The sequence below is a fragment of the Motacilla alba genome, chromosome 10 (genome assembly GCF_015832195.1).
Source record: "Motacilla alba alba isolate MOTALB_02 chromosome 10, Motacilla_alba_V1.0_pri, whole genome shotgun sequence".
In the NCBI taxonomy this organism is placed as follows: domain Eukaryota; kingdom Metazoa; phylum Chordata; class Aves; order Passeriformes; family Motacillidae; genus Motacilla; species Motacilla alba.
Window position 1 is genome coordinate 4,483,008 of NC_052025.1, and position 20,786 is coordinate 4,503,793.

A 20,786-nucleotide genomic window follows, 5' to 3' on the forward strand; every position below is an offset into this window, starting at 1 on the left:
GCGAGCGGCCGCCATCTTAGGCTGCCCGCGCGGCCGGGCGGTCACGTGCGGCGGCGCTGAGGGGACGCGGGGCCGGGCCGGGCTCTGCGGCGCCATGGGGCAGTGCGGCATCACCTCCTCCAAGACCGTCCTCGTCTTCCTCAACCTTATCTTCTGGGTGAGTCCGGCCGCGCCTCGCGAGAGACGGCGGCTCTGGGGTTCCAGATCGGAGCCTGGCCCCGAGAGCGCTGCGGGCCTCGCTCAGGAGCCGGGAGTCCCGTGTCGTCCCCCCCGCCCCCCATCCCCACCACCGCCCCTCACGGGTTCGGTTCGTGTTTAAACTCTTTATGTTCAACGGGCGTTCCGAGCCCCTTCACGGGCTGTGGGGGCTCGGTGCTGGGCGCAGTCCAGCAGTCCTCCTCCCGAGTTCCAGGGCGAGGGGAGCTGAACCTGGCCTTGAAGGTTTATCGAGCATTAGGGATCTTGGGGTGGTAGAGGCTGTTGTGGAAGCGCATGCAGCTTTTCTCTCTTGCATTATTGAGCTTCTCATGTCTCTGGCAGTTTAATTTGTGTAGGCGGTTTGGTTTTTGTGGCGCTCTTCTGGCCATCTCGGGCTTGGCTGTCCGCGGCGGGACATCCCGAGTGCTCAGCGTGGGACAGCGTTCTCTTCCTGCGGCTGGTAACGCACAATCGGGACATTGCTCTTTATGTATTTATGCTGCACGTATCCCACTAGCCACGGTAGCATTGTAGTGTGTATGCATCGCTGGAACTTCCCACGGCTCCAGTGACAGTAAGACAAAAGCTTACAGCAGAGGGACAGTGGGTTGCTGTAAACGGCCTTTTTCAGGATGGACATGCAGGCTCTAGCTTGGCGTTGTATTCCCTGTTATAATTGCCTTGTCAGAACAGCGTAATTCTCAAATAAATAATAATTAAGAGCAGTTGGTAGATTTTAAGAATTCCCTTTGTGCATTTAGGTACTGCATTTTTCCTGCTCTAATCCCAGCTCCAGGAATAGAATATCTGTTGTCCCAACTGTTCAGAGGTTACATCTTCGAAAACGTAATAAGTGGGTAACAAGCTGTTGGACCATGAAAGTGTAGCTATATATAGCTGCTTCATTTACTATTGAAAGTCATAAGAAAGCTTACTAGCGTTACAGGATGGCTGTTCTTGTCTGAATTTTTGCAAAGGAATGCTCCTTAAGGGTGCCTGGAAATGAATCGTGGTCAGGCGAAATGCATTCTTACCGGCATTTGCCTATACAGCTCTTCTGGGAGAGGAGCAGTGAAGGTGAGGCATCTTTGCCCTTAAGTGGTGTGCAGATTAGAAGTTTGTAATCCTGGCCGAGGTGCACAGGCTCCATTCTTTATCTTTAAAGTAAAAAGTGCCGTCAATCTCTTAGTGCAGCCGTAAGGTTGGAATCTGCTTTGTTGGGTGTGGCTTTTTGTTACATGCATAGTTGCAAGTGACATTTTAAAAGCTCTTTAACGACTCCTACATCATACTTGAAAGTTTTTGACTGGACACAGTTTTTGTGGATTGCCTTCTTGATGGCACCTTGAAGTAGATTTTCCTGTAGTTGCTGATATAAACGAGGCTCTGTTTGGAGTCAATGAGCACAAGTTCCGTGTGCAGTTTCTCCTCTGCTCCCGAAGCTTAGTGTTAGGTATTGTTCGTTTTCTGCTGCATTTGGTAATTTAGCTGCATGTTGGAGTTTGCAGTTATTCACCTCATACAGTGGTGGGGTCAAAGGTATTTTGTCTAGTACTGAACTTCGTGCTTTGCAATTTTTTGATTACTTTTGAGACAAACTTAATTTAAAATGGGCAGACTGTATTTACATAAGATGTACTTCACGTCAAATTAAAATGTCATCAGTCTTGTGTTCTGTAAACTACCTCCAGCCTAAGAAGTCAGCATGTGCTGATAGCTTTTTGGCAGAAAAGTAACTGGGTTTCTTGTGTTGGAACAACCTTGCAGCTCATCAGCTGCATGTAGAATGAGGCAGGCTTTCTGAAAGTGAGTTACAGAAATCAGTGGTGTTCCTTTCTTTCACAAGCTAGAGTCAATAGCTCATTTGTTGACTGAGCTGTGTATGTTAACATTTGGTGCTCTTCTGGTTGGCAATGTAAATGCTTCTGTGCTGTTACAGAAATCTTGTGCTCGTCGTGCTGTAGTTCCAATATTGATAATTAGATCATTGGGATTTCCCGAGACTTGACAGTAGACAAATGCCTAGAATTGGTCAAGTAACTATGAAATCTCCTTTAATTACTTTTGTAAATTTACTCTCTCTTTTTAAGGTTTCATATACCAGTCTTGTGTGTTATCACTATCTTCATGGTCACCTGTAGGAGTAGCAAGTTGTGACTACACAGTGGATTATAACTTCCCCCCTCACCCTGTGGGTCTCTTACTTGTGGGAGGATGTGAATGTTCACAGAGATTTTATATCTGTCTTGTGACTGAGATGTTCAGAAAATTATCAGTGCTGTGAAGTAAGAGATATGCTTGTTACACTTTGAAGTCTTGGTTCTAACTTTTACAAATTTCTTTCAAGTCTGAAAGTGGCAGATCAGACCTTGCTGACGGGTGACAACCACTTGCCACTTACAGCTGCTGATTGCAATTCTACAAGTTCATCTCACTTTGAAGAGTCTTGTGCTACTTGTTAAATTTTCATTGACACTATAGAAAGTCATTTATTGTCTTGTGAAAGCATCTTTCTACTGTGTAAAATTCTTACATTAACTATACTTTCCTGCGTGTTGGTAATACTGCAGGATTTTTATTTCTTAAAGAAAATAGGCTGTGGAAGCTGTCTAAAAGCAGGGCAGGTACTAGTTTATCATGTAGAAAGCTGAATGGACTTAACTCACCTTTCCACATTTTTGGTGTGGTATTTTGACAGTTCAGCTGAGTTGTATTTGCAGGGGTGTTGAGCATTGAGTGCATCTTCTGTAGGTGCCCATATTGCCTTTAAAATACAGTTCTGTAAGAAAACAGTATCACGACTGGTAGTCATAAAGAGTAGCAGCGTGTGAATTTTGTGTGGAACGCTTGCTTAAGTTTTGGGCAATTGTCAAAAAGTGTTGAAGGTCAAAAATACTTGACCAAGAAATGCATTGATGTGAAGTATCAAAAAAACTTGATACTAAAGTGAAAACTTGCCCTCCTTAGACCAGGGAGTACTGATCTGATTAGTAGTTTCTTAGTGTTTCGTTGCTTTGAGTTAATTTTTGGGTAGATATGACTAATGGCAAAGGAAAGCCAATCCTTCAGCTGACCTTTACCTTAAGTTTGCCCAAGATTTATTTGTTCAGCTGGTGACTTCATTTAGGGGATGCTGAGCTCTTTAAGGAAGGGTATTGCATAGGAAGTAATTGTGATGTGAAAGACAGTACAGCTTAGAAGTAATGTAACTTCTAGTACATATATCTTCCTAATCAGCAAGATTTTTTTGTTACCTTGATGAAATGTTGATAATGACTAATTGTGAAAACAACCAAAAAAATTATAGTAAGGTATTTGAGAAAGGCATGTTCTTCAGGACGCCTCCTAAGTTTAAGGTCTGCACAGTTTTTAAAAAGGAAGAAATATATTTATCTGGAACAGATACCTAAAGACTGCTGTCAAATGTGTTTATTTGTGTGCCCTTAATTTAAGGCTTCATGGTGTGACTTGCATAATTCAGTTGAAACCAGTGTGAAGAGGAGATGAAGACAAAAATACTGAGGAAATGTTTTCAGTCTTAGTTTAGTTCATAGGAGAGAATGATAAAATATTCAGAGTTCCATGTGCTCTTGCTTCAGAAAAAGGAATCTATTTTATATTCCCAAGGAATCTATGTGCTTTGACAGCCTGCTCTGCTAAAATAGTGCCAGATATCCTGTGCTTGCTGAGGCTTTTATCTTTCACCTCTATGTCCTCCTTGAGGAAAGGAATGAACTCTTCTTCTACAATACTTGCAACTCAGTAGATGCAAACTGTTTAAGTGGTTCTTGTAGTATTTAGCTGGCTTGAAATCATTCCTTAGACAGTTCATTTGACTAAACTGTTATAAAACATTCTTGGTATGATTGTTTAGAGAAATTGTAGAGCACAAATACTTTCTACAGGTCTGTGCTCCCCACAATGCAGTGGCCAGAGTATGAGGAAATGGAGGGTTTTCTTAGAGGAGCTTCAGCAGTCAACGTGTATGCAATATGTGTAGGGATTTCTGTTAGGAAAAAACCAAATAAAATGAAGCTATGGGAAAATGCATTCAAATTTAGTAGTAGAAAGGAAGATTAGAGTTCACTTTCTCTTACACATAGCAATAAGCCCAGTAATTTCTGCAGTTTATATTGAGCTTGAAAGTAGTAACTGCTCTGGACTTTAAAACAAATTTCTTGAGAGTTCTTTGGTGATCAAAGACTGTAATTGATGGATAATCCCAAAGGTAATTTTGTAGGGTTTACTTGTCCAAAGCCCTTTTGTCTTGAAAGACAGTTGCTTCTGGATGTAAAAATCTAGCATCTTCTGCTTCTGCCACTATAGTATTGTGAAGAGAGTGTATCCTTCAGGATTGTATAATGGTTTGGAATCCTGTGCATTAAAAAAAATCAGTTAATGAAAAAATAAAGATTTAAAACTCCCAAATGTTGTGCCCTCTGAGTAATTTTTCTTACAATATTTGAATATGAATTTTCAGATAGCAAACACGGGCCAGGTCCTGAATTTTAGTAATAAATACTTTGATTTGCTTTTAAGCAACATGGTAGTGTCATTCATGTTTCTTTACAGGATGAGTTTCAGGTCTTTGCCTGGGATTTTTCAGGTTTTTTGGCATCTGGACTTGAGCTGAAAAGATCCAATACGTAACAAAACCAAGTTGCAAAGCTAAACGTGATACCTTTGAATAGTACAAGGAAATTGCAATATCACTTTACCTGATGAACTTTGAAGCACAGAGTGATCATCATTGTTCTCCTGCAGAGCAAGGAACCTGGGAACAGTAGAGCACCAGCTCAAGTTACAGCCCTGGTGACTGAATAAGTGTAAAAGAATGGCTGTATTGTTACCTTGGCTTCTGAAGAGGTAGAAGACTCGGATGCTCTACATCTTGCAGTTGGTGGCACTTGGAATATGTAATGCTGAGTGCAGAAGCAGCCTAGCTCAGCCTTTTGCTTTAGCCTGAAAGCGTTTCAGTGTGAGGCATTTGGGCACGGTGCTGTGGAATTGAATGTGGCTGGTACAGACAGAGCAGTCTGGCTTGCTTGAATTTTACAGGGCTTGCTTGTTTTATAAGCCTTTAAGATAGTTTTAACTGCGTTACGGAGCTGAATGGAATTGCTGTCTTTCTTTTCCCAAAAGATTTTGTAAGACACTTAGAGCTCAGTGTTCAACTTAAATTACTACTGTTGAGAACAAAGATAAGAGTGTCAGGATACCATTGGGTTCTAAACTGGTTATGCATCAATTCCAGGAACCAGGGAAAACAGCAAGTGTGGGTGTGGGTTTGTTTGGAAGGGGAGTGGAGGGAGAGATACACAGCACCAGTGAAGTGCTGGAAAGACTCTAAGAGAAATAAACCCCAGGGAGATCCTCTTGGGCCTCTGAGGTTAAGGAAATAAATTTTGAAGAACAGAAAGCTAAAGGGAAAACTTAAAAATTTTTGTCATCCACTTCTTTTTATGACAGTAATCAGGCTATGAGTACTCTAGTGTTGGAAAGAACTAAAAATGTCAGAAATACCCTAGAAGTCAAATAATGGAGAAATGTGGAAAAAACCACTTACTCAGGTACTGTTCTAAGAAGCCCAAAAATCTGGAGGCAGACCACAATCCCAGTGTTCCTTCCTGCTTGTGGGTAGGAAATGTTCAGGAGTTGGTATGCATAGACAAAAGCAACCATTAGAAAGGCTGAAACTAATATAACTGTAGTTTCTCAAAAATCTCGAGTAGACATGTGCTTTGTTTTTTAAAAAACCTGTTAGAAAGGCAGTGAGAACAAAGATACTCACATTTAACATTAGGAAAGCAATAGACATGTTGTAAAAGTGTCCTAGGAAAGGATCCAGGCAGAAAAGCTGAGGGTTTGTTAGTGCAGAAGGCTTTTTTCTCACTTTATCCTTAGGTTCTTTTTATCAAAGATGGTGTAGATAGTCAGAATGTATCAATGGGTGCAGTTAGCAATCCCATGCTTTAAAGATATTTCCATGGTGGAATGAATAATTGGTTTAGTGTGGTGTCTGTTGCTAGCAACATTTACCAATCCGCAGTGGCAAAGCTGGCAGCAGTAGGAATTTGTAAGGTGTCCTTACCAAATATGTGAAATACTCCTCTTGCCTAAGACGAGCATTCACACCTTGAATATCAGGCGTGTTTTCTCCTAAGATACAGTACTTTGCTGCTACCTTCATTTTCTTGTTCAGAGAGTATGTGTTTTTCTTAAATCAGTGAATAAAACATAGACTCTAAAGGGACAAATGCTATTTTTTGGCCAAGTTGTTTGAAACAGTACCACAAGAGAAATTCAGAACTTCTGCTGTGCGTTCTGTTAGGGTCCCAAAGTGAAGAAAATTCCATAGCAAGGTGAAGAGTAAAAGTATGACCATGTAAGCAGTTGGTCAGATCGCTTTGGCAGTAACATTATTAGGGTAGTGTAAGGAAGAATTTGCTTGTAAATGAAGCTGCAGTGTCCATGGTTGATAAATAAATGATCAGTGGAACAAGTTTAAATATCTTGCACTCATCATCTTAGGTGGCCACAATTTGGGCTTTCAAACTGCTGCAGTGTGTGAGCATTAGTGAAAACAGTTCTTGGTGTGTGTTTGCAGCCTACTTAGAAAACAAACAAGCAAACTAAACCCCTGAAACTGTTTCAAGGTGCAGCTGGCCAGTGTACAGCCTTGTGCCCCTCAGGGCTTGTGAGAGGTGAAAGCTGACTTTGTAAGTAGCCGTGAGCTTAAGAGGCTGTGTCACAGCAGCCCAAAGACTGCTCAAAGAACCTCCATTTTCAACTGTGCTGTCCCAGGATGTGTTGAGTGATGCTTATCATTGTCATTGGATCTTCCAGTTTCCCCCCCAATTCTGTGCATAATTGTTGAGCTTTTAATAACTCCATAGAGGTTCCAGCCAAAGCAGTAAAATCAATCCTTTTCTGAGCTGTGAGAGGTGTACGTGTCTGTGAAACTTGCTTCTGATGAAAAGGATGTTGAATTGCTCAAGCCTTTTGCAATGAGCTGTATTCATTGACTGTGCTTTTATATCAGTGTTTTTAAAGGTTAATTCATCCTAAAATAAGAGTGTGCTCCTTTAGGCTCAGAACCATGAGTTAGATGCAGACAACTGGAAAAGGATGTGTGAATGCTGAATAACCAGTCCTGTCCCTGGAGCGTGCATGTTACCTGGCACAGATTCAGGAAATGCTGCCATCTATTCAGAGCACTGAGCAGATTAAGTTGGAGAATTCTTCCTTCAAGCCCTGTTTATCAAAGACTTGTTTGAACTGTGTGCAGTTCATATATTTGGCTTCCATTTAATGATAGGAAATACATGATTGTAAACACAGTAGCTTTATATTCATTTGTCTTTGACTTGAGCGAGGTTGGACTTTGCAGATTTTCTATTTACTCTGCAGGATGGTAAGCATTGAGATCTAGATTATTTGGTGATTTTTTATTTAAGTTATCCTTGTGGCTATACAGACTTTTGGTTCCTTAGATGATTCCTATTTTGAAATGGATGGTTTAACCACATGGTACTATTTTGGGTGGTTTGGGGTGGGTTGTTTGGTTTTAGGTGGGGGAGAGTCAGTTGGTTTTGGGTTGTTTTTTTTTCTTTATAAAACACATGTATTCAACTTTCTGCTTGGTTTGCAACAGGTAATAAATGTGCGTTTAACTGGTGCAGCCCTGGGCAACATAAACCGCACACTTTGTGTGGTTAAAACTGTCTTCTCTGTCAGTGTTTATATGTTATTTATGTCAGTGGGTGACACTGTACTGTGTGCTGAGACCTCCTGTTGGAGCTGCTGAGCTCTGAGGAGGGAGGGACCTCGGGCCAGTGCAGTCCCATGGAGTGACCACCTCTGAGCAGTCAGCCCCAGACTGTACTTGTCTTCTGGCTCAGTTTCACTCAAAGTGACTCCTCTTACACACTCCTAAGATGCACACTCCAGTGATGGAAGCCAGAAGGTAGTAAGAGAAAATCATCAAAAGGTGAGCAGAAAGGATTGCTTTAAAAGCACTTTTCTCATCCCAGCTAGAACACTTGAGGTTTCCCCTGTGCTGGTGTAGAGCAGGCAGAAATATACAGTCCCGTGGTTGTGATGTGAAAGGAAAGGGGAGTCATCTCAAACTTGTTAATGTGTAAGCTAACCTGGTAGTGTTGCTGTTTTCATTGTTCTGTGATAGACTAAGTCCTGCACCTGTTCTAAAACAGTGTTCAACTGCGATACATGGGGAAGGAGTTTTAATCTTCATTAATCTTGCTTTTAAACCTTGTGCAAGCTCCAGCAGGTACCTCTGCTCTCAGGACCTTCCCCCCCTGCAGATTACTTATTGAAGATGTAGCAGCAGTAACTCTGAGGAGTATGGTCATTTTATCACGGGGGCAGTGTCTGTTTCAGAAACACCAGTTCTTCAGCATTGTTCAGAAGTAAAACCTAAGGCCCAGTGCTGTCATGGATGATTAGTCATTCTTGTACCATGTGTGAAAGGGATTTAACGAAGTATTTAAACCAGGCAGCTTTTAATCTGTCTAAAGGCTGCAAAAGCAATGTTTCTTAAAATGCATGTGCTTCTTCAAGTAGGGAAGGAAAGACAGCACCTGTAGACAGATTTTTTTTTTTTTTTTTTTTTAAGGCTAAACTGCTTTTACTTCAAATGCGTTCTTCAAATGCCTGTGCTTATGCAGTTTATGATCCAGATTTTTCTTAAACAAAGAGGAACCCAATTACAACAAAAGAAGGACAAAGGAGTTCACAAATGGTTCTGATTTCAGCTTTGTGGTAAATATTCTTTGCCTGATGCCAACCACAGCTGTGGTTTTTCATCAGCTACCTTGTAACAGACCATATTTCTATCAAGCATTTTAATTCTTAGAAATAGGGGATTACATCACTGGCCTGCCATTCACACGCTTCATTGCTAGGCAACAGTAATGTAATTCCATTGTTCAGTGACACTACTTTGAATCTTTGCTTTGTGTACAGAAAGTGTGTGTCTGCATTTTGCCATGTTGTACCTAATATGGCAGGGTTTGTACAGATGGATTAGCATTTCAACATCTTCTGTGCCAGGGGGTGATTTTGCAATAGCTTGTTCACTCTTGTCTGGAAAAGATGTCTTGCTCTTGGTCTTTGTTACTGAATTTTCAGTTTTCCCTCTCCTTATATGTACATAGCACCTTTTATTGGATGAGTGTGAGCCTCCTGGATGCCTTTAAGGTTCCTGCAGAGTACACAATTACTTCTGCTACAGAAAGAGAGGTGGAGAGGTCAAATGTATTGCTCAGATCCATGCAGATGATGATACTTTTGAGCTGGCTCTTTATATCTTTGACATCGTGTTTCTGTAGCAAAGTGCTGCAGGGAATGTTCCATACATAAAATAATGTTCTGGTAATGGTTGTGTGCTGTTGTTTTATAGAAAGGAGTCGCAGTACAGCTAGTATGTAGTGGGAAACAGGGCTGAAATCCTCAATGCCTTTTGTCTTGTGGCTTGTCTCGTTCTGTGCCACACTGAAGAGGCTTCCCAAGGAGGTCTTGTGACGAAGCCTTGAGCAACCTGGTCTGAATTTATTGTCGAGTCTGCTTTGTGCAGGCAGCTGGGCTAAATGATGTCCTCCTAGACTGAAATATGGAGTGAGTCTGATTGTACACCAGCACAATCCAGCCTTGCAGTATTACAGCTACTGGAAGCTGCTGTATGTTTGTCTGCCCTCCTCTTCACTGGCAGGGAGGGGGTAGTTGTGAGGCCAGTGAGTGGGAGCATTGGCTGGAGGCAGCCTGCAGTGTTCTCCCTCAGATTGGTGCTGCAGTGTGCCACCTTCCACTTGAGAGAGCTCTTGTGTGCAGGGTATGGATTGGTTTGTAATAGGGACACCACCCTTCACAGCAGAATGAATTTCCCCAGGTCATAGCCTAGCCATTGCATCTTCTGCATGCACTGGGTGCATTGTTTTAGCTCGGCCTTGTACTGGGGCATTGGAAAAGCCTGTCATGAAACATTCAGATTATATTGTCCATCATTGCAAACTGATACTTTGTTCTGGAGCAAGTGTGAGGGCAGTTAGGAAAGACATTTGTAAAGCACAAACTGATAAGGCCCTTGTATTTAAAAATAAATGTGTGTTGGCTCCTCAAGCAACAGTTGTCTCTCTTTCACTGTCTCTGCTCAGCCTAAAGATAGTGAAGGTATTGATGTGTTGGGATCATTGTATCTGTAAGGGAGGCAAGGTCATGGCAGATGGATGTGAGAGCTGTGTCTTATTGTTTAAATCTGTATAGTTGCAGATTCATCCTACAGGGCTTATTTTGCAGTAACTTTAAGTTGACTTTTTGTTTGTTTAAAAAAAGGACCATTTTGTACAACAATCCTTCTGAGAACATCGATTTTGCAAGTTTATGGTACATTTCTGTAGATAGTTGCTTCTGCCTTTTAGTAGTTGGTGGTTTGTATTTGTTTCTGCTGCTTTCTGGTTGGAATCAGATTTTTCCAGTGCTGTGAACCCTTCAGAAATGCTGTTGTTTCTAGCAGTTCATCTTTCCCTGGCAGAGGTTGAAGTTCACAATGTGTAAATCTATTTTATTATAACAGTAAGTCATAGATAGTAACTGGCAAGATTTCTGAGGAACGCTACTTTATGGTGTTTGTTAAAATAATTGCTACCTTGCTGAAGGAAGGGCTTGGTGTCCCAAGGAACTGACCATGCTTCTGTGCTTGTTGTAGGCAGCAGCAGGCATCCTGTGCTACGTGGGAGCCTATGTATTCATCACATACGACGACTATGATCACTTCTTTGAAGATGTCTACACACTAATTCCAGCTGTTATCATCATAGCTGTGGGAACGCTGCTTTTTATTATTGGACTGATTGGGTGCTGCGCTACCATTCGAGAGAGTCGCTGCGGCCTGGCTACGGTGAGTGCAGAGCTCCTACACAGTCTTGGCCTGGTGTATATTTGGCTGCCTCCTCTCTTAATAAACTCCTAAAATATTACTTGAAGTTTTTTTCTTTATGGCCTTAAAAGTTATCTGCTTAATTTTTTTAGGAACGTCTTATTTCAATTTTCTGTTCTGAATAAAGGTGTTAAATTAAACAGTTGTAGCAGCAGAAGGCGTCTCAGTTTTACCTTTTTTAGAACTGTGGTAATCTCATTAAAAAGTGTAAAACCATATGATTTAGTCATAGCAGTTTTTAAATCTCACTTTTATCTGTTGTGGTTGAAAAGCTGAATTGGAGGGAGAGAAAAGTGATTCAGGAGCCTTCTTGCTTTAAGTGTCTTGCATCAGGGTTAACTAAGGGTTGTCATAAGGCCTGATTATTTTCTTCATGGTTTACTTGGGACACTTGCTTTGCATTATTTTATACTCTGTGTTTCCAAGTATTTGAAACTGTAATTTTGGCTTGAAAACTAGGTGGGGAAAAGGAGAGGCTGTATTTGAATTGTCCCCACAGGGGGGTTTGGGTTTCTTTGTTGAGTACTGAGCACTTCTGTAAAAGTGCTCTTAAATGTAGCAAGACAAATGCATAGCTTGCTGTCTTTTCCAGCTGTTACAGAGCTTAATCTGAAGAAACATTCCCTTAGTCCATCTACCACTCTAAGTAACTGCCTGGGTAGCCTCTCTGATGAGACATTCCTATTTATCTAACAAAGAAAATTGAAAGAACCACTCGATTAAAGACCTGCAATATGGTATTTTCAGTACTAATGACAGCTGGACTTGCCTGACCGGGCAGCTTCTTATTACTTGGTGAAGCTGTGAACACTAAACTTTCTTGAATGAATTCTGGGCTCAATTGGTCAATTTAAGTGCCTGCATTAAATTATCTGTTGCGGCAAAAAGAACTTAAAATAGAAAAATGTATGTGGAGCCTTTCATTAGGCAAATGAACGAAGCTATTGCCACAAACACTTCTGATTGTATTTTGCAGTTTGTGATCATCTTGCTCTTGGTTTTTATCACCGAAGTTGTGGTCGTGGTTCTTGGATACATTTACAGAGCAAAGGTAAGAACATCTCAGCTTCAGTAATGTTTTGTTGTGAATTCTGACCATAATACAGAGTGTAATCTTTACCGTGTTCGATTCTGTAGAACTGTTAATGGGTGTTTGTTAAGGGATTAAAATCAGACGTCTGAGTGGATTAATTTGTGTTACCACTACCTTCAAATTTAGAACATGACTACAGAGAGCTATCTTGTAGGCAAAAAATTACCTGGAGCACATCATTAACAGTTAAACAGGAGAAGGAAGTCACAGTAATTGATGCCTTTACCTTTTCCAGATGGTTTTATAATTTGTTTATGCTTTGACTTTGTGAGTGATGGAGGCTATGCAATGTTTGAACATAGGGCATATTTTTTTGATATGCAGTAATTTTCATGTTGTCACGTGTTTTGGTGTGCAAACTAATGCTGCATAATAATAAAATTAAGTAGACTCAATGTGTTAATACTGTATACTTTCTAGCATTACTCAGGTTGTTGACAGGGCTTATAGCTAAACAAATTACAACTTTCCCCACTGTTTGTTTAATGGAATTAAGAAACAGGACCAGAAAAAAATGAAATTAGATGTTTCTTCCAGCATAATATATGATAGAAGTATATTACATGGTATTAGAGATACCACAATGAAGAAATTTCTAACTTGCACAGTTTGCTAGCTTTTGATATGTCTATATCTAAATTCTGGAAAAAAAAATCAGAAAATACCAGAGAAGGCATTTTAGCTGTGATGTGGAGCATGTTTGCAGTGCAGGACACTCAGGGATATCTTACCAGCAAGCTGAACCACAGTACCATTTCTCTTTCTTTGGCCTTTTGTGAACAACACAGGTTCAGCATTCCCTCCTTCTTGCTTTCTCCTGCTGTCCTGGAACAAATGGGGAGACGGCTTGGAAGTATGAGTGGTGGTTTTGCTTGGGCCCCAGGGAAGGCTGCTTGGAGTAAGCAGCTGACCACACGACCTTGAAGTGTTTGTGTTACAGACCTGGTGCATGACACTTAAAACAGGCTGCTTCAACAGAAGTGCTCTACTGGCCATGCTTGAACTCGGAATGTGTTTTTCTCATGCTTTGCATTTGATTTCTGGTATCTTGGCAGTGAACTGAGATGCTCATTGGGGATTCTTAAGTTTGTAGTGGACGTAGACCTCAGAAGCCACTGAGGAAAGCACTACAATTCCAGGGGAGTAGGAAGTGGGTTCTTACATGTTGATCTGAATGGCTTCCTTCTATTTCAGTACTTGCAGAGGAATACTTTAATGTGTGCAGGAATTACCATGGATCTGATCTGGACTAAGCAGTAGTCATCTTGCTCTCATCCATGTTCCCATCTTGAAGGGACTTGCTCTTTTTTTCAGTGAGCAGTGTTCACAGCCGATCCAAGCAGATGCATGGATCTGCCTTGCCCAGCTGTGTGTTCCCGTTGCTTCTCTTTTTTTGGTTTGCTCTCATGCAGTTTTCACCGCAGTAGGTAATGCAGGGCCAGTGCTTGGGAGAAGAGGGAAGGTTGTCTGGTTTTGGTGGCAGCATGTTAAGCTGTTTGTGGAAGTCAGTATTTGAAAACTGAGCCTTAAGTCTTTGGAAAGGAAAGACAGGTTTTGTTAGTAAAGATGGCAATTTTGTAGTACTCTGCAGTATCTAGCGTCTTAAACTACTCTTTCAAGTGCAACAGAAATAATCAGAAATCAATTTATTACCAGTGAGCTGGGAGGGGAAGTCTGCTTAGCCTTCTGATTATTTTTGCCAGGACAAATAAGTCAGCTTTATGCTTTACTTTTGGTCTGTTTCTGACATGGTGTGTACACATCTGTCGGAGCCTTGCTTTGGTTTTTCTAAAGGCACCTGAATCACATTAGAACTGCTTTGTGTTCACTGTACAGACTTGCAAACAAAAGGAAAGATTAAAGTCATAGCAGTTGTAACATTGGGCATAATGCCTCAAGGAAGTGGCACTGTGCTCTCTTAAGATACCATTATTGATCTTAAAATTGCTTCATTTTCCAGCATGCCTCTGTGTGTTGATAAACCTGTGTGTTGATCTTATTCAGACTCTTTCAGAACCGTGTGAAACGTGCCCAGGCCCTGCTGAGATGGGCTGAGCTGCTACAGGGCCTTCCAGCACTGGTCCTTAGCTGGAAAAGTCAGACTTTTTGGAAGTGCCAGTAGGGATTAAACAGGCTTGATTGGTTGAGGACCTGCAGGTTGTTTTTCCTCTGGGTGGAGGGGTTCATTCTCTCCATTTTTCACTACACCTGCCAGTTAACTACAGCTAGTGATTCCTCTTTGCATCTTAAGGAATTTGCATGGTTTTCAGGCATAATGTTGCCCTGATTGAACTGCAAGCCAAATGATGCACAAACAAGCACTGAAATGATTTTAAAATGTATATGACAAATTGAACAGCTGTTTTGTTATGAGTTGGAGTTGTAAATCAAATTAGTTAAATCATCAAACAGTTGATTTTAAACTGGTCTGAAACAAGTTGCCTGTGCAGGCTAAATTGACTTTTATGCATACCTATCTTGAAATAGGCAGCATTCTTGAGGAGGGGGTGGTGGTGGAATTCAGCTTGTGCTCTTGCTGCATAAAAATCTTCCATTGAAGTATTTAAAGGAATGATGTGTTGACAAGACCTTCCTGCTGTAGCTTGCAAATCCAAAGAATATACATGCTTAGTGCTCAATTCTAAAATTGCATTCCTTGCACTTAATTCCTGTTGAATGTGATAGAAAAAAATCAAATCAGAGCTAATCTTAAAATTGCACAAATGTTTATCTACACTAAATTGTGTATTATTTAAGTAATAGTTTACAGTAAAATATAGTACTGGAAAGGTTCTAGTAAGTTTTCCTCCAAACCAGGCATCATTGAATGCCTTTTGAGGGGACAGATGATGGTTCTTGAGTGGCATCTATTTCTAACACATGTACTTGACAGCATCTTGACTCAGTGACAGTAGTTCTAAGACCTATTGCAGTAAATGTTGCTATAGACAATGTACTGCCCTCAGTGTTTCTTGGGAAGCCCTGGGAGATGGGCTGAACAGAGAGCCTGGTCTCTGTAGGGTCAGGCAGAAGGCATCTTAGAGGATCTGTTTACCTGTGCTTCAACCAGAAGAGTGGGTGGTATGACTTAGTACCTTTTGATCCCAATATCCTCATAGTCCCAAGGGGAATGAGTTAGCCCAGATGGTTGTAATGGTTTTGATGTGGAACCTTGAAGTAGAGAGGTGAGTGCATGTTATTATGGACGGCCCTTAACTATGAAATCTCTTCAACAGTGTCACAGGAAAAGCGTGCTTTTGAGAGACAGGCAAAGTAGCTTTGCACTAAGATCTGGAAGGTAGCTGCCTGGATTTTCCTTCTCCTGTAGCTGCAAGCTGGAAACATCTTGGCAAAAGTCAGGGTTGAACTTTAGGAAGCTGTACCACTGAATTATGATGATTTCAGATGATGGGGAGTTACCTTGGTTTCCTGAAATGCTGTGGCTGGAAGCAAAATAATGTTACTTAACCTGTGCTACTTCTGCTGGTGAGCTAATGCAGCTGCTTTCCTACCCCTCCTAGGTGGAGGATGAAGTTGATCACAGCATTCGGAAAGTGTACAATCGATACAACGGGACCAATCCCGACGCAGCCAGCCGTGCTATTGACTATGTACAGAGGCAGGTGAGACAGCCAGACACGGGCCAGTTTTCTACTCCTTTCTGTCCTTAAAACACAGATGCTGTTGCTCTGCTGCTTGTGAAGATGTCCTTCCTTCACTCTGACAAATCTAGGAAATTGCTGAATGGACAACAAATAGCTTAACTTTGTTAAAGTTAATATTACTGCTCATGGGGCAGTAATATTACATATACACTTTTATATAATTAGCTATCTCTCAATTGTGCTTGTATTCAAATAAGTAGTACTTAAGTATTTTCTGCAATGCAACATAATATACTTGTCCTCTTGGTATTGCAGTTAGAATTGAATTTTTACCTGTCTGATTTTCCAGCTGCGCTGCTGCGGAATCCATAACTATTCAGACTGGGAGAATACTATCTGGTTCAAACAAACTAAAAACAACAGTGTGCCCCTCAGCTGTTGCAAAGCAGCCCTCAGCAATTGCACTGGCAGTTTGACCCGCCCCATGGACCTTTATTCGGAGGTAAGGCAGCCACGACATGAACTGACACAGCCACAATTCATTTTCTTTGGGAGAAATCAAATCTTGGGTGTATTTGCTTTAACAGAAAGTAGATGTAGTTAACCCTCTCTCTCTTTTCATCTGTGAGTAATTTTTATCTAATTACTTTTTTTAGTATTAGCATTAACCTTTCTGCCCTATGTGATGCTCTTGGGGGTTTTTTGGTGTGTCTAAATATGGTTGCCAGATTGATACATAAGAAGCCTACTTGTTTCAGGGGTGTGAGGCTCTGGTTGTAAAGAAGCTTCAGGAGATCATGATGTATGTCATCTGGGCAGCACTAGCATTTGCTGCTATTCAGGTAAGATAATGTTCTTCGTTAACTTCTTTCAAATTAGATCTAAATTGCAGTACAGATAGTTACAGGTATGCACATACAGATATTGCTGTTTAACACAGAACCTCCCACTGCTATGGGATATATATTCTGTTAGAGCTGAACAGTCAGTGTTACATGCAGTAATCTACTCTGATGTAAATGGTAGATGATTTAATGAAAACTTAAATTATCTAGGTATTAAGTATCATAAATATCCTCTGATGGCATTTAACACTTGAAGATTTTGCATAGTGTTTAATTTCCAACTTTCAAACAGCTAATTTTTCATGCTATTTTAGAGGTACATTATCTTAACTATGCTTCATGGTGTATAAATAATGTCAGGACCACCCAGGAGATACACCAAGGTTTTTGGTAGTGTGATCTGCTTTTGTGCAACTGAGCTTTGCTATGTGTCTTGAAGATTTCTTGGGTTTTGGACTTGAACAGAGAGGTTCTAAACTGCAGACTCTTCCATGAACCTTGTTACAGTTACCCTGGTCATAAAAAGGTAACTGAGGAAATAAACTATTATTAGTTTAGTATTTATTAATAAATACTCTATATTAGTATTTATTAAATTAAAAAAAAAAGACTAGATCTGTCTCCCAAACATATTTGTAAAATTGAAATTTTAAATGTTCATCAGCTGACAGACTTAGTACATTAATGACATTATTTTCAGACTGTGCCTATGTTATGGTCTCTGAGCAATGTAGTACATACACTGGATCCCAGGAGACTTAAAAACTCATTTCAAAGTTACTTTAGTGCTCTTAATAGCATTTGAATTCAGAAAACATACCTGTTAAGTCTGACAATGTAAGCACTTTTGTTTTCAAAAGCAGCTTTTGAGCTGGATTGTATGTTTGAAGGTAAATAATCGTTTGCAAACAGTCTTGTGAAGAGAGAGTTCCCTCTGTGCTTCAATGTTACAAGGATTTACTCATAGTGCTGTGTACAGTCATGTTGAACTGTTTAGACCCACACTACTTCAGCTGTGGAACTTCAAATTTGGTGAGATCTGTGCTCAGTCTCCTGAAGGGAAGGTATAGTTTTAATTGTCTTCCTTAAAACTTTAGTTGTTAAGCAATACTTGTTTTGCTTGAATGATGAAATGTATTTGTGTGCTGAAAACTAATGTCTTACCACAACTGCAGTTACTCTGCCAAAATTTCTTTATGTCAGGAAAAAAGTATATCTGATGAAACTGGTTGAGGAGAATCCCAAGAGGAGGCATTATTCTTAGTTTTGGAGTTTGCAGGTTGATGAACAGGCCTGCCCCAAAATGCAGCAAAGTTAGAATCTTTTCTGGCCCTGGCCCAGAGTTTGACACATGCTTGCAATGGCAGTGTGGCTGCTTGGACCCTTCTGTTCAAAATATTCTATTCTTTATCTCCTGAAATTTGAGACAGAAGTTCTGACATCTTTGTGTTTGCCATACAGAATTCAAGTATGTATTTGGCTCAGTTCTCAGCAGAATGGTCTGTGGGCTAACTGAAAAGGAGGTAGAATGTAAACTTCAGCACAACTGGCTGCAACTTGGGTTGTACCCTGTAAACTTAGCAGAATAATTATGGGGTTTTTTACCATTTGTGAATTTTGCTGCCTTCTCTATGCTGGCTGCACAGTCCCCTCTGAAAAGATTATTTTGTTATGCAGTGAGGCTGTTCAAAGTTCATTACCTCTGATAGCTTATAGTCAACAAATTTAACCTTCAGTAATTGCTTTAAAATTAGAAGACTGAGAAGAGTATTTTTGCAAGGCTTGAAATTTATTACCAACTTAGTCTTTTCTGCATAGAAGTAATTTTTGGTATGTTCATGTTTCAGTTACCATGGGGATCTTCCAATGTGCAGTAATTCTCTGGTCCCAGCCACAGTGACAGCACAGAACTATTAATAGCTAGAAGGCAAACTGAAGGGAGTAAAGACACAGCTTTTGTGGCTGGTGATCATTTACAGAGGGCACCTGTATATACAGCCAGTGAGTTTTTGCACAAAATTGGTTTGGGGAATTTTAGTTATTGCTAGCAGGCAAATTAAACAAAAATTAATAAAAAACTAAACAAACCTCCTGGATGTGGGAGGTGTCTAAACTTTCCTGAATGCTGTTAGAGAGGGGGATGCATGGATCCTTCCTCAACACAGATGTCTAAAATAGCAGTTCACAATATTAAATAGCAACCAAAGAGAAACAGACTCAAATGCCTTGAAATGTTTAGAGGTGCTAGCTTTTTTTTAATGACATAATAAATAATGTCTGTAGAGAACATTGAGATATGTGAGTCACTTCTTTGTTTATAGCGAATTCTAGGAATATACTTTGAGATCTCCTAAAGGATATAAATGGTTTAAATAGTAACTCAGAAGTTAATTGCATGATAATTCAGGTACTGTAGTACCTGAATGTTTGCGATTTCACACAACTGTATAAATTCAATTTCTCGAGGGAGTCATTGAACAGGATTGCCATTGTGCTGTAAATGTGCTGGATCTGCTTTTATTCATTTGATGTACATGGCTATAATGAATTCTAGCGAAGGACTAAAGGAGATGTTGCTCTGCATCACACTTCTTATTTTATCCGGGCTTTGAACAGCAGAGAAGCTTTTGTACTTGCAGGCTGTGAGTCTTCTTGAGAGCTCTGTAGCCACTGGCAGCTACCATAAACTCTCAGTTTTCAAGTGTAATTGAAGTGGGTTCAATTGCAATTATTCCCTCCTCACTGAGAAGGGCTGTGACCATGACTAGTCATTCTCCTGTGTGACTTGTTTCCTCTTGCTCTGACACAAATTTATGAACCTAAGCACCCTGATGATGTCCCTGCTTGTGCACGAGGGCTTGACTGGGATGGCCCTTAAAGGTCTGTCCCAACCCAAACCATTTCATGATTCTATGATAATGTATTTAGGAGTCAGCCTGTGAGCTGGAACCACCTGAGTGAAGGAAGGTGCTGTTTTTAACAACAGCTGAAGTACCATGCTGTGTTACTCTCCATACACTTTCTAAACCTGAGCTGGTTTCTGCTATAGATCCAAAGCAGATAATGCACTGCAGACAAAGAAGAGTATTGATCTTTACAGCTTGCTCCTTTCCAGGAAATTAAAAGCTCATACTAGAATTTCATCATGCCTCTTCCTAACCACTGCATACTTTTTAAACATTCTGTTTTCAGTCTTTCAGCAGACTGGAGTACTCTATTGTGTGAACCATCATTTAGTTTTAAAACATGTTACACATCTGATGTTTGCATTGGCCTGTATTTTTAAAAAGTCAGTAATTCTCCTTTTGTCCCAGTACTGCTTTCACTGGGCTTTTGCTGTATTAGAGAGGAAAATCTACACTTGTCTGCTCACCCATTTAATTCTAGTTTGGTTTCTGTCTGAGGGGTTTTTTGTGGTGTATTTTTGGAGTGGGTTCTTTTTTAAGAGATCAATTGTGTTCAGAGTGGTGCTTTATAATCCAGAGATAAGACAGGAGCCTCCTGAAGTATTTGCATCTCTGAATAAACTTCCATGCATGCAACCAAATCAATACAATCTCACACTTTACTAGAAGCTATTGCCAGTTATTGTAAACCACAGAACACTACCAACCCTATTGTAAACCACCAGCACTATACCTGCTATTTTTTAGTTGGTACAGTCGTATTCTACCTTCAGTAAGCGTGCAACTTCTTTAAGATACCATGCCCTGTATCCCTGATTATTCACATGGTTTAAGTCTTGTAAGTGAACACAGGGTGATCATACCCTAAATCATGGTAAGCATGCCAGCGCAGTTGTGATACTGTGAATTTTAACATGTCTAAATGTGAATTATTTGCCTTACATTTTGGCTTTCTAATATGACATGTTCACAGAGAGATATTTCATAGAACTATCTTTCAAAAGCCCATTCTCATCATAGCAGTTAAGCTGATGCATTTGAGTTGCACTTGAATTTTCCATACCAGATATGGTATCTAAAAATCTGTGCCTTTCATTAAAAAACATTAGGAGTTTCTTCCATCTGAATCTGAATTACTGAGGCAGGATACAAGTGGCTGACTTAAAAAAAAATAGTCTTGTTTTA

At 40.4% G+C, this 20,786-nt stretch overlaps 1 protein-coding gene across 1 annotated transcript in view; it reads left to right on the plus strand.

Moving 5' to 3' along the window:
• Nucleotides 1–20,786, plus strand: part of TSPAN3 (tetraspanin 3) — a 21,946-nt gene continuing 1,160 nt past the window's right edge. Inside the window, exons 1-6 of the mRNA XM_038146643.1 lie at nucleotides 1–157; nucleotides 10,922–11,113; nucleotides 12,129–12,203; nucleotides 15,767–15,868; nucleotides 16,200–16,352; nucleotides 16,609–16,692. Of these exons, the coding sequence (XP_038002571.1) occupies nucleotides 95–157; nucleotides 10,922–11,113; nucleotides 12,129–12,203; nucleotides 15,767–15,868; nucleotides 16,200–16,352; nucleotides 16,609–16,692 (669 nt within the window). The 5' untranslated portion in view covers nucleotides 1–94. The remainder of the gene's footprint in view (nucleotides 158–10,921; nucleotides 11,114–12,128; nucleotides 12,204–15,766; nucleotides 15,869–16,199; nucleotides 16,353–16,608; nucleotides 16,693–20,786) is intronic.